At 31.4% G+C, this 13136-nt stretch overlaps 3 protein-coding genes across 4 annotated transcripts; 1 reads left to right on the top strand and 2 right to left on the bottom strand.

The window, feature by feature from the left end:
- Positions 1-238: 238 nt before the first annotated feature.
- LOC130892264 (sorting nexin-29) lies at positions 239-5858 on the bottom strand. The gene is made up of 11 exons (XM_057797544.1): positions 5641-5858; positions 5268-5559; positions 5078-5213; positions 4917-5026; positions 4743-4862; positions 4161-4573; positions 3418-3675; positions 3003-3195; positions 2309-2481; positions 1897-2024; positions 239-707 (listed from the first exon to the last, which is right to left on the bottom strand). The coding sequence occupies exons 1-11, from the start codon at positions 5641-5643 to the stop codon at positions 617-619; spliced, it is 1917 nt and encodes a 638-aa protein (XP_057653527.1). The 5' UTR covers positions 5644-5858; the 3' UTR covers positions 239-616.
- Positions 5859-6411: 553 nt separating this feature from the next.
- Positions 6412-9493, bottom strand: LOC130892234 (brahma-associated protein of 60 kDa). Its single transcript, XM_057797491.1, has 7 exons — positions 9297-9493; positions 9075-9241; positions 8740-9021; positions 8489-8687; positions 7199-7365; positions 6939-7146; positions 6412-6872 (listed from the first exon to the last, which is right to left on the bottom strand). The coding sequence occupies exons 1-7, from the start codon at positions 9414-9416 to the stop codon at positions 6510-6512; spliced, it is 1506 nt and encodes a 501-aa protein (XP_057653474.1). The 5' UTR covers positions 9417-9493; the 3' UTR covers positions 6412-6509.
- Positions 9494-9757: 264 nt separating this feature from the next.
- On the top strand, positions 9758-12973 carry LOC130893057 (hexosaminidase D-like). Of its 2 annotated transcripts, XM_057798825.1 has the most exons (4): positions 9802-10195; positions 10253-11105; positions 12183-12386; positions 12435-12973. In XM_057798825.1, the coding sequence occupies exons 1-4, from the start codon at positions 10172-10174 to the stop codon at positions 12914-12916; spliced, it is 1563 nt and encodes a 520-aa protein (XP_057654808.1). In that variant the 5' UTR covers positions 9802-10171; the 3' UTR covers positions 12917-12973. The 2 variants fall into 2 exon arrangements, with proteins under 2 accessions (XP_057654809.1, XP_057654808.1); XM_057798826.1 differs by having other exon boundaries at positions 9758-11105.
- The last annotated feature ends 163 nt before the right edge of the window (positions 12974-13136 follow it).

Below are 13136 nucleotides of genomic sequence, written 5' to 3'. Positions count from 1 at the left end.
AGACATCCAAGGGCGAGAAAAAAGCTGCACCACGACTAGGGGTGAAGAAAAAGACCAAAAAAAGAACCTAAAAGAGGTCCTTGTAAATAGAGTCGAAGCTGGTAACTGCTAGAAAATTCAAGAACGAAGGATCCACCCCAATGTACCATATAATCTCGTAGTTGTGAGCTTCTAAGGGTTCTGTTTTCTTTTGTTAGAATCCATCCCGATAATGTGGTACCAAATATAAAAATTCTAGTTTGATATCGTAAATTTTTTATTATCATCATTATTTTTTACAAAGTATAAACAAAATATTAAAAATCTAATTCATTATAACCTTTAATTAAACCAATGTCAGTATATAAAACGATGCTTATTGAAAGCAACCCGTACACTTTTTAATGCCCAAATATCAGACACGAATTTTTGATTATAATTAATATAAAATTCTAAACTAACAATTTATAGAAATAATAATTATTAACAAAATATTTTCAATAAAAAAAATGTTAAATTTACATAATGAGTATATAACTTTATTATATGTAAATATATATATTTATTTCTGCCCTTACTTTCATAGATAATCTCAAATTAAATTAAAAAAAAAAATCAAAATCTAAAATAAAAAATATCAAAGTCCTGAATGATTATCGATTTGCGATACAATATTTCTTCTAGAAGTATTCGTATTATTCACATTGAGAAGATCCTCTCTTTTATCCCTAAAAAGATATAAGTACGGTATATATACACTAATTAGGGCTACAGGGTATGAACGCACCCCTGGGGGCATTAATACAGTCCCCCCAATCTGTCAAAATTTGAGCACTATTCCAGAATTTTTTTAAACAATGAAAAAATGAACAGTCCACTCTCTGAAGATGTTAAATATGTTATCGAAACTCCACATAGTGTAATTATGAGTGTTGGTGTAGTGCTAGCATATTTGGAGAAGGGAAAACAATTGAAAGTGAGTATTATTGGATCTATTGAAGAAGGTAATGATAAAGTAATGAAAACAAAACTTTCTTTCACTCTCATAGCATGTCACAAATCAATGGAAATAATTATTGGACTTCCAATTGCTTCTGCACCCTTCATATGATCCAGATGTGTCCCCCCAGCCATTACAGACTGCTTCGAAGTGATAAATATCAATCGAATGAAATAATACTGAAACAGAAGCTTTTCAGACCCTCATGATATAAAAGGCTTTAAAGTATTGGACTGATTCGAACAAAACTATATCGATGAATAAAACAAAGGGTCAACAATAAACAGTGACTTCACTGTACATTTTTTGATCTATTAAGAAAGGAAATGATAAAGTAATGAAAACAAAACTTTCTTCCACTCTCATAGAATGTCACAAATCAATGGAAATAATTATTGGACTTCCAATTGCTTCTGCACCCTTCATATGATCCAGATGTGTCCCCCCAGCCACTACAGACAGCTTCAAAGTGATAAATATCAATCGAATGAGGAAATAATACTGAAACAGAAGCTTATTATAATCATAGTACTAAAACGTCGAAGTAGAAGCGTTGTACAGGTTCAAAGGAAATTATATTGATGAATAAAAGATAATTTGACTAGAAAACTTTGTTTAGTTTACTATACTAAAGACTTCTTCCTCTAGGGGTGCCTATCCGGTTCGGATGATGATAATTAACCTGGATCCTTATGGAATAATTTTGTGTTTGTAAAGACAAACCAATTTTGGAGACTAGAGCTTCTTTTCTATCATTTCATATTTTGTCATATAGAACCAGCTTCAAAATTTTCATGGTACGGTTTCAAGGTATATAAAATGAGTTAAATAATTATTCGGGACCTTATGGCACCATCCGGTGAGCTCATAAACTATAGCCCTCACTTTTTAATAAATATATGTAGATATATACTCACTTAAAAAATGATAAATGCTGTTCTAATAGAAATCTACTATTACAATGAGCTAATTCAGGCCAATGGGCAATTATTCGACGCAAATATATCTGGAATCGTTTCCTTCTATCTTCCACCAAAGCAGAATCCTAAAATTAAAAATTACCCCTAAAACTAATTATAAAATAATGTATACGTGGTGTCTACTAAAAGAAATAACACTGGCAACGATTCCTTATCATTTTTTCTTTTATCAATCATTGAAATATGCCTTAAAAGGACTTTCTCAGAAATCTGTGACTGACCATACCACTTCCGATGGGACTATTTTGATAAAAGTATCAATAACAAATGTCTTCGGTGAATGAAATATCTTATCTAGTTAGTTATCTCACATCCCTCGTATGTAATGTTGGATTAAACTTGTACTCACCTTGTTTCTAAGGCTTTTTTTCGGTGGAAAGTCGAATGTTCCTACAACGGGATCTAATTTCTTCAGGTCTGAATGTAATGCGTGAAATTGGGCGTACCGCCTATATATGTTCCATTCGTCGTTTCCGGCTTTCAAAAAAATTTGATAAACGTGATGAGAATTTGAACCGTTACCTATAAAGTTAAACAAAAATCCTTAATAGGCAACACATTAAACAACAACAATCCTTCGTGACGGTTTCTTATAGGTTATGATAGTTTTTGCGGGAATCACAAATTTCGAATAAATTGGTAATAACAGTTATACCAACAACAAAAAAATGGATTAACTACTTACCATGTTGTCAGATATAACCTAACTTCAAAGATTAACAATTATTTTTTTTAATTTTTTTAATCTGTTGGACAACCAAAGAAATGTTAAAAATCTATCCACGGTGATAATCTAGTCTTACCAAAAGCAGTCTGTAATTCGCTAGTTTTTGGACCCTAAAAATGTTTTCATCTGTCCATAACTGTCTTACTAACCAGATTTAGCACCATATAACTTTTTATTCTTCTCGGACACCACTATCGACAGACCAAATGAAAACAATTCCAATAAATAATTCACCATATTTTCGGTCACCCCTCGTAGTTTATAGTGAAGATAATAAAAATAACTTTTAGTCCAGTTGATTAATATTGAAACTTACCTGTTAAAAATGCTGAAGGTACCCAGATACTGACACTACCGATGTTTTTTTCAACGTCAATTTCATCAGAAGGCATTGGTCCTCTCAATTTTCCCAATTCAACTCTGAGCCTTTCCAACAGCATCTCTTTTTGACAGAGTGATTGTTGAAGCATTACGTTAAAGTCCATTAGTTCTGCATGCATTTCCGCAACCTACAAAATAAAACCAAACATTAAAACAGCCAAAATTAGTGAAAACAAAAAAATTATAAACAACCTAAACCCTTTTTCCAATTCTCTACTTCCACTGGACCCACAAACGGTCAACGATTAATCTACATCAACTTTTAGTTGATTTTATAAAATTTTTTCAAAAAAAAAGTCAAAAAGGAAAGAAAATTGACCAAGCAAAACACCATTTAATGAACAAATTACCTGAACTAACTTATGCTCAAACATCTTAGCTTCAACTTTATAATTCGGTTGAGCTTCAATTTCCAATTCATCTAGAATATCGCTTATCTCTTCATCGTTACTCTTAAGCATTCGAATAGCACTCATATATTTTTTTAATTGCCCTTTAAGCGAATCATTTTCTTTGGAAAGCAACAGAATTTTTTCCTCCCTTTTCTCTATTTCTTCTTTATTTTTTGTTTCCACTGCACTTAACACAGCACTTATATCAGTCGGGAGCTAAAAGAAAATAAAACAAGATTAACTATCAAAATTGCATGCTTAAAAACAAAATTTATATAAAGAGAAAGACGAGGAAAATGGGTGCAGCAGAGATGAAATACCTTAGAAGAGTAAATGAGAAGATTTAAAATCGAGCCCATACAAGAATACATAGAAACGAGACAACTAGGATGATGGGGCCACCTATAAAGCATGGATACAACAGTAACGGTTAAGAAAAGAAGACCACGAGTAACAAGATAGAAGCTAGAAACTTTTTATGAGAAATTAACTAGAAGTACAATCAACGCCCTCTTAAAAATACTCTATTTAGGTTTAACAAAATATAAATGACTAAAAAACACCAAATTAACAATTTTTTACCCCTTTGGGTATAAAAAAAAACATTCTAAAACCTTTGTAACAGATTTTACACTATGTTAAAACATCTAGAAGTGAATGTACCCCCATTTTCATAAAATAAATCGACTTGTGTACTGTACCTCTATAATTTCATCTGAGTTTTCTGGAGAATCGAAATGTTTGTTCAATTCAACAGACACTGGAGTCAGCTCACCAATTTCTTCTTGAGTAACAGGAGTTAAACTTTCAGGTACAACTGTGGAATATTTTTCTCTAGAACCACTATTTTCTATCGATAGCGATCTTTGTATATTAGGTATTTGCTCTCCTATATTATTTTCCATTTTCCCAGGAGATTTGGTCAATTTCTCTTCGTCTATTTGATTCAACAAGATTTGTTTGGTTTTATTATCACTTAGAGACGTAGAATCCGAGGTGGTGCTACTACTACTTGAAGGTACGCTTGTTGAGAGGTTGCTGTCATCCTCTTCGAACGATATAAATTGACGAGCGACCTTTTTTTTCTTTTTCTGTAAAGACTTTCCTTTATTTTCTGAAAAATATATAATTAAGTGAAGATTCACAGATTAAATAATATAAACACATCAGTAACCTACTGCAACTCAAGTTGCATGACAATTCAGAAGTTACTAAGAATAAAAAATGTTTTTAGAACAACTTTTGATGTCAATAAGTGCTTACAAAATATTTATCATATTCACCTGGTATGGGAGCCTCTATAATAGGTTCTACTTTACACTTGATAGTTTCTCTTCTCAAACTCACACCGCTATTAAGTTCGGCTTTATCGATATTTATAGCGAATAATATAGAGTTTAAGCCTAAGAATAATTAATATAAATCAAAATATACAATCTAATATAATCAATATTCACCTGCTGCCATAGTAGGCAACATGCTATTCTTTTCTTCATCTCTAAGTATAGACCAAGGCTCATAATATTCTTTCAAAGTATTAGGATTACTTAAAATAGTATGAAAGTTCCTTAAAAAAAAATAATTTATTCGAGCTTAATACGTAACGAAAATTTCTCACCTTTCTAACGATCTTTCGTTCAGAGATGAACGAATCCAGGCTCTTGCTCGACCAGTATCTGTCCAAATATGTTTTAATAAATCATAACGATCTTGTTCATGTTTTGTTAGATGACTGTATATAAAAGGCCAGAAAGCTAAAATGTTATAAATTACTTAAATATTACCTTCAATAATATCGAGATACATACAAGGACTTTCGTTTCCAATGTTTAAAGTGTTTGCAACAATTTCAGAAACTTGTTTAATGGCCGAGCTTTGATTAAGAGGACTTTTATGCTTTAAACCAAAAAGTAAAACAGTTTCTAAAGTAATACAAAGACCAGCTACACAACTTTCAAACTCCGTAGCAAGCTCTGTTCTCCCACCGAATCGTTTTTGACAATCCTGTACACATTCTAACAGTTGTTTTAATAATTGTTCAGCATTATTTGACTTTTGTGATAAGGGTGGTGTGGTTACAGCAACCGACATCAGTTTTAGCTAAGAAAGAAACATTTTCTATTACCTAAATACGTTCTAATTAATAATATTTATTTTTAATTTTAGTAACAAAAATTTTACCATAATAATGAGCCAGATACACAATAACCTTGATCAACAAACATTTCATATAATTGTAACAAAAACAATACACTATATAAAAGATTATTATTATTTTATCACAAGTAACAAGATACTATTTTTATCATTTGCATATTTTTATTTATTTATCTATAAATTAATAATAACACTCTAAATATGACAAACATCTGACTTTGACACCTTTCACCACAGAACCCAAAACAGAAGAAACAATACGGATTTCAAATAATTCTGTGGTCTATAAAAATGTCATATAGAAACATCCTTAGATACACAAGAGACAGTTATTCGTGCTGTACAATAATCATAGATTATAATAAAAATAGAGAGAGCGAGGTATGGGAGCTTGTTGTAGTATGTCTACTTTATTCTTATTGGATCGAAATAATGTAGTTTCTAGTTGTAGGAATGGCAAAAGAGAAGATTAACAAGTTTCATTTATCTATAAATTAGTAATAATAGTCTGCAAAATGACTTTGACAGTTGCCTAGACCGACAGTTCCGAACACAATTCGGAAGATATAATACTGATTAAAATAGTTCTCTGGTCTATGAAAGTGTAGAATATAAAATAGTATATCTATGCTTATTCTAATCGGTGCTAAGTGATATGAACAAATCGATTTTTAAAATGACAGATAGTTCGCTGCACTGAAAAAACAGTAATATTATAATAAATTTTCGTTACAATAATTGTAATTTCGAGATTTAGGGTCATTAAGTAAATTAAAAACCAATAAAACAACTAGAAAAGCGTGTATATATTTAATAATCAATTCCAAAAAATTACATTACACCATTATAAATACAAAAATGAGCTTATTTTAACATTTAAAATATGGGAAATTTCAATTATTACGTATACCAAGTGCTTGTTCGAGTTCAGCCCGTTTCTGTTGGACTTTTGTATAGAAATATCTACACACTGCCTCTTGCGCCCAAGGTTGATAGAAGAAATCGGATCTTCGTTCCTCTTCAGGATTTCCAACAACATCCGTCATTGTCTTGAGATCACGAGTCTGAGAAACGATCCATTTGTGTATAAACTGCTGCGGATCTTTCGCAAAACTAAGGAAAAATTCCCTATTAGTCTTTAACTGATTGATCGTATCAACAGTTTCGTGAATTTTAGCATCCAATCCTTGTATTTCTTGTTGACTAGCTGTACTCAACAAGAAATTATTCATCTGAGTTTTCAGAGTGTCGTCCACCTATAAAAAAATGTAAAAAAAACATTCTTATTTAAATTGAGCATAATTTTTATTTTTCTTGCTCACCTCAACGTCAATATCATAACAAGCAGTTTGTTTGCTCTCTGCTCCACCTTCAACCGATATCACGTGGTTGATTACTATTGGATCCGGTGGATGCAACAGTGGGTTCAATCTTTGAGGAATCTCGGCAAATTTCATACGGGAACAATTGAAAATCTGTTCCAAGTATTTGTCACATACTATAAACTCGCGTTCATGAGCATCTTGAAGACTGAAACATTCCAATTGCATTATTCGAATCACCTATTTAGAAATTTACATACCGATGTGTCTTAATATACTGCCAAAGAGCTGAAATAATCACTGGTCTAGTTTGAGTGTGAACCCCCAGAAGACGAGCAAGTCTAGGATCAAGTTTAAACTGCAAAGGCTGATAATCGAGAAGTAATAAAATAGTACATCTTACGTTTTTATCACCGGGACGTTTGACCTAACAAAAAAAAATTATTTTTATGTTCCCAATTTCTAATATTTGTTGTAACGTAAGAATCTGCGACGTTGGAAAGCATTTAACATTAATTAGTTAGACATCCCATTTGAAATGGTAATCAATGACCACCAATCATGGGTCAATATGGTTCAAAGATAGTGCAAAAGGCTGGATTGAGTATTTTTCGACCAATATACCATTATTTTTTATGTAATAGTTGCTAGCAATAAACATATGAGATCAGAAGTTTGTGTACAAACCTAGAAAACATTCTCTCCAATAGCCAATGGAGTTGAAGGCTAGTTGGGGGTGTAACAAACCCTAAAAGCACCGCTAACAGAAACAAAGTAACCCTAATATGACTACCAGGGTATTACAAATAATAAGGAAGCAAATAGTCTCGCCAAAAAGGGGCAGCTATTCCATATTTTGGATCAGAGCCCTACCACAGCCTCATGAGACGTCATATCAACAGCAAACTAAACAGGATCAGACTTAGTCTTACTGGATACACTCTCCAGGCATAATAAAATCCTAAAGATTCATAGCCCTATCATATAAAAAGTCTAAGTAACTTCTCTAAATGCCCAGAAAATAAAATGGTCATTGTCTTCTTGGCAAGCCGGCAAAAAGCTTAGATACCTCGAAAAATAGTGAGAAGTAAAAGAAAAGAACCTTCAGAAAAATTGTCGACAATTAGATGCAGTGTCAAGCACAACATATATTTATAGGTATAGGTGCAGAGAAGCTGGAAAACTAAAAAACTCCCTAAACAACCTACAAGCCATAATAGAATAAAAAATGTAAAAAATTGCTTCAAATTACAAAAAACCTAGTAACTATGTCCTGAGAACTATGTAAGATCACGATCACAATAATCTCAGAATGATCTTTTTCATTGTGGTTATTTAAAAGAAAATGCTTATGATGTGGCTTTGAAAGAGCTACAAATATTAACAAATAGAAAGAAAAATAAACCAACTTTTTGGTAAAATTACATCTTAACATCCAAAATAAGATTGCTAATAATATAAGATAAATATAATTAACAAATATAATGATATAGCAGACATTATCTATGAAAAAAATAATTGAAATTGAACATATTACATCATGAGCTCACCTGAAATCCATCAGTTTCTTGTGTTGTCAGTGTTCTATGCCATTCGACTAAATGATTATCAGGCCCATACAAATCCTTATCAAGTTCAATAACAAGAGACTTGAAGAAAGAAGAAAACTTTCTCTTCACTTTATTAGGGTCATTCTTCGAATCTTCCAAGAGTCTGCCTTCCACTCTCAACTCCCAGGATGCAACAGAGCTATGAGAGAATAAATAAACCAAATAACAAGTTACAGATTAAAGTGACTTACCCTTCTTGACAAGGACCATCAGGTCCTTCAGGTTGAGGTTCTTTAGCAGGATAAAATGTATTCGAAATGAAAATTCTTAGCTTTCTTTTTTGTTTCATAGGGCGTTTCAGAGCTTCTTGGATATCTAACCTTTTTCTCATAATAGTAGAATCGAGTTTTCTTTCAAACGCTAATAAATCCATATATGCCTGACTTTCAGGCACTAGATCTCTCACTTTTTGTGGTAAAATTTTATCTGCAAGCTTTTTTTTCTTTTTACTAGTGCTGTGGCTGTAGTCGTTACTAAAAAACTATATAATGAAAAACGATTTATTTATATTTTATTCGCTACTAACTTTTTTTGTTGCATCGGATTTCTATTATCGGTAGGGCGTTTGTTTCCCGGCTGAGGAGGCATAGGCCCGCCTCGCATGGGCGAATAAGGAGCACCACTAGGTCTTTGTATCATCGTACCACCGCTTGATGGAATATTCGGAGGAGGAGGATTATAACCGGGCCGTTGCTAAACACCGTATAGAACAAAATAATATATTTCAAAAGTAATTTAAATTACATACCGGAAAGTTTTGCTGTGCATATTGTCGAATTCCTTGATTCGGAGGTTGTTGGTATCTCTGAGGGGGAGGTCCACCAGGACCTTGATTTGGTACAGGACCTGGAAATCTCTGAGCCATCATCAAATACTCTATAAACAAAAGTTACAAAACGATGATAATAACAGTTGACATTGTCATTTGCGAATGACAGATGACAGTGTCATTTTACACTGACACGAAAAACTAAGAGTACTGTCACATAGTTAGGAATAGGTAAATGGTAATTGAAACAACCAGAGGAAAAAAAACACCATTTTCATCTACGATATGAAAACAACAGCTTTAGCGTACATTATATTGCGTAAAATTTGTTAATTTACAATTGTACATCTAAAACTTGTTGATAATATAAATATTTTATTATCTATAAGTGATTCCCTCTTATAAGTTTGTAGAACATAGATAAAATATTTATAGAAATTAGAGCTGGTTTAAGGCTGTCTATTCGATGTAATCATACCCTTATTTAAAATTTCGAAAATATTTTTATCCTTATAAATTAAATGCTTATTTGCTTTTAAATTAATCTAATATTCGTTACAAATATATGAAGTTCGAACAGTCAAGTGCACAAACAACCAGTTTGTAAAAGTGGAAATATAATAATAAAAAGCCCTGCCCCCATTATTTGTCGTGATCGAATTGTGTTATTATAAATCATAAACTATATTTTTTTATTAATAATTTAGTCACAGCATAACATACATTTGATGTAGATTCATGACGTTGCAATGAAATTAATCGATAAATTGATCATGTTTGTTGTGTGTGATAACCTTTGAAGATAAAAAATGTAAACAATACCGACAAATTTCTCTTAAACATTCAATTTAAACATGAAACTAACAAAATTTTATACGGTATTTATTGTTTTCATAGTCTTTATTAGTGTGTTTTATTTTTTATTTTATTTAAAGTGGGATACTAGACAGATTAAAAATAAAATAAAGATCCAATGGACAGAAGATATGATTAAACCAGAAATAAATGAACAAAACTCAAGATTTTCCATGATAGGAGAAAAAATTGTGCATATAGATCTAAAAGGTGCCCCTCCAAAAATAAGTTTCTATAAATATCTACTTCCGTTACTCGCGAAATTCGGGGCTACTGGAATTTTGTTAGAATATGAAGATATGTTTCCTTATAGTGGAGATTTAGTTAATATTTCTGCTAGGAACGCTTATACATTAGACGATATTAAAGAAATAAATAAGTTAGCAGCTGAACAGAACCTAAAAATCATACCGTTAATTCAAATGTTTGGTCATTTAGAGTTCATTTTAAAACTGAACAGTTACGAAGACTTAAGAGAAGTTCCTGAATACCCTCAAGTGATTTGCCCTACAAACGAAAAGACTGTTAAATTATTGGAGGTTATGGTAGAACAAGTAATCAGATCTCATAATAATATTCAGTATATCCATATAGGAGCCGACGAAGTTTTTTATTTAGGTGTATGTGATAGATGTACAGATTTTATGATGAAAAATAATTTATCAAAGAATCTATTATACGCGCAGTATATTAAAAAAATCGTTGGGATAATTAAGAGGCTTTATCCCAATATAACTGTTCTAATGTGGGATGACCAATTTAGATCATTTACCAATAGAGATTTTAGCTTTAGTAATATAAGTAATTATATAGAACCTGTGATATGGAAATATACCAAAGATGTTTACGACGAATTAGGGCCATCTTTATGGAATAGTTATGAAAAACATTTTAAAAATGTGTGGATTGCTAGTGCGTTTAAAGGAGCTACAGGTAAGATGTCTAATATTAAAATTTTGTACTTTTTGTTTTTTTTTTTTGGTAAAATAACACGTTTTAAACTCTCATTACTGTTTATTTAATATTACGAAAACATTTTATTACATTAATTAAAAATTAACAACTGTAGCAGTAGCACACTCTAATAAAACTTCTAACCTTACTTCTTCCTTTTTATCATCATTAAAAACCAAAGTGTCAACAATCATAGATCTAAACTGCAGTATTTTAGCATAAATGTAGTAAAGTAACAAATTTAACCTCACAAATTTTGTGTTTTTATCCGTATAGACATTATTTACAGTTCTATGAAAAATTTTGTAAAATAGCAACTTGAAAAATGGGGTTCACCCTATTTTTAGTCATAGAAAAACGAAAAAAAGATGAGGAAGACCAAGGAATAGATGTTAAAAGCGATTTGAGAGCAATGGGAGGGGGAGGACTGGCAAAATGATGCAAAAAACTGAAAAGAGTGAAAGATCTCGGAGCAGAGGGCCAATAGGTCTGATCTATATTGCTGTTATAAAGTTTCTCTCTAAAAAAATTTGTAAAATAGCAACTTGAAAAGTGTTTGTTTATTATATAAAATTAGGGCCCATCCTATTTTTGGTCATAACAAAAAAAAATTAATTTTTTTAGACTAGGTTAGGATTTCCTTTCCTAGTTATGTGATAACTCGTGAAAGTTTTTTTTCTTAAGTTGTTAGTTTTGTTATTTACTTTCCAAACGAAGAGAGTATTTGTGGTTTTTAGATTGTTTATTGGCATAAAAGTATTGAAATTATGATTTTAAAATTTATTTTTATCTCATATGAGAAGACAAAATGAAAAAAATAATTGAAAAAATTAATTTTTATGGCGAAAAATAGGATGGACCACACTTCCAAACATTTACCATATATTTTTACCAAAGTAATGTAAAAAACTTCCATATAAGTACCTTTTCTTTTATATTTTGTATGATATAGTCCACTGTTGGTATTATGGCCATTTTAAACATCAATGGTCAATAAATGGTATCTATTATATGTTAAAAAAAACCTGTTAATGTGAAAATTTATTATATTTAAAGGTAGCAACGAAGTACTACCAGCAACAACGCACTATCTACAAAACCATCACAGTTGGATGTCTGTTGTTGCAGAATATTCCAATCAGATTAATTTTCAGGGAATTATAATAACAGGTTGGCAAAGATACGACCACTTCGCGATTTTATGCGAATTATTACCACTAGGTTTACCCATTTTAGCCATGAGTCTTAGAATAGTTCTTGGTAAGTTGACCCTTCGACTATTTCATTAGATAAACCTGTTGTTTATAGGTTATAATGATTCCCCTTTGAGTCCTCCAACAGAGATAGCGAATCTTTTAAAATGTAAACAACCTTACGCGTTGATAGGTCCGGCGTTCGGGAGTCCTAAATGTACTTTTCCCGGGGGAGAGATAATCGAAAATATTATACGTTTTCAACAATTGAAACAAGAGTTCGAATCTATCATTGAAAATTCGAAAGTGAAAGGTTGGATGACTGATTACAATGTTAATCATTGTTTTACGAATATTTATTTCGTTGAAACTGTTACTACGCCATTGGGAAAAATAAAACAGGATTTATTTGAAGTAAAGGCTCTATTAGAAGTTTCTTTATCTGATATTTATGACGAATTTACCGTGAATGAATGGATCGAGACTTACGTCAAACCATTGGACAGACAAGTTAATAATCTGTGGGATGCAAAGATGAAATTGTCAAGTAAAAAAAATTGGGATAGACGACCTTTTGTTAAAGAAACTTGTAGATAAATTTCCATTTAGAAATTGAACTTTATGTTCAAATAAAGTAGATAATTTCATTATAAACTTGTTTTAATTGGAAATACCTTTTCTAACTATGTATACGAAATATGAAATACAGTATTTTCCACACAACTTACTCAATATACTATTATCGATTTCTAACCATAATTAAAAATTAAATATTGAATGATTTGATACGAGTAATAAATAGTCCTACCTTACTTCT

Source organism: Diorhabda carinulata, chromosome 4 (assembly GCF_026250575.1).
Source record: "Diorhabda carinulata isolate Delta chromosome 4, icDioCari1.1, whole genome shotgun sequence".
Classification (NCBI taxonomy): domain Eukaryota; kingdom Metazoa; phylum Arthropoda; class Insecta; order Coleoptera; family Chrysomelidae; genus Diorhabda; species Diorhabda carinulata.
Note: the sequence above shows the minus strand (reverse complement) of the source record. Positions and strands in the feature narration are given on the sequence as shown.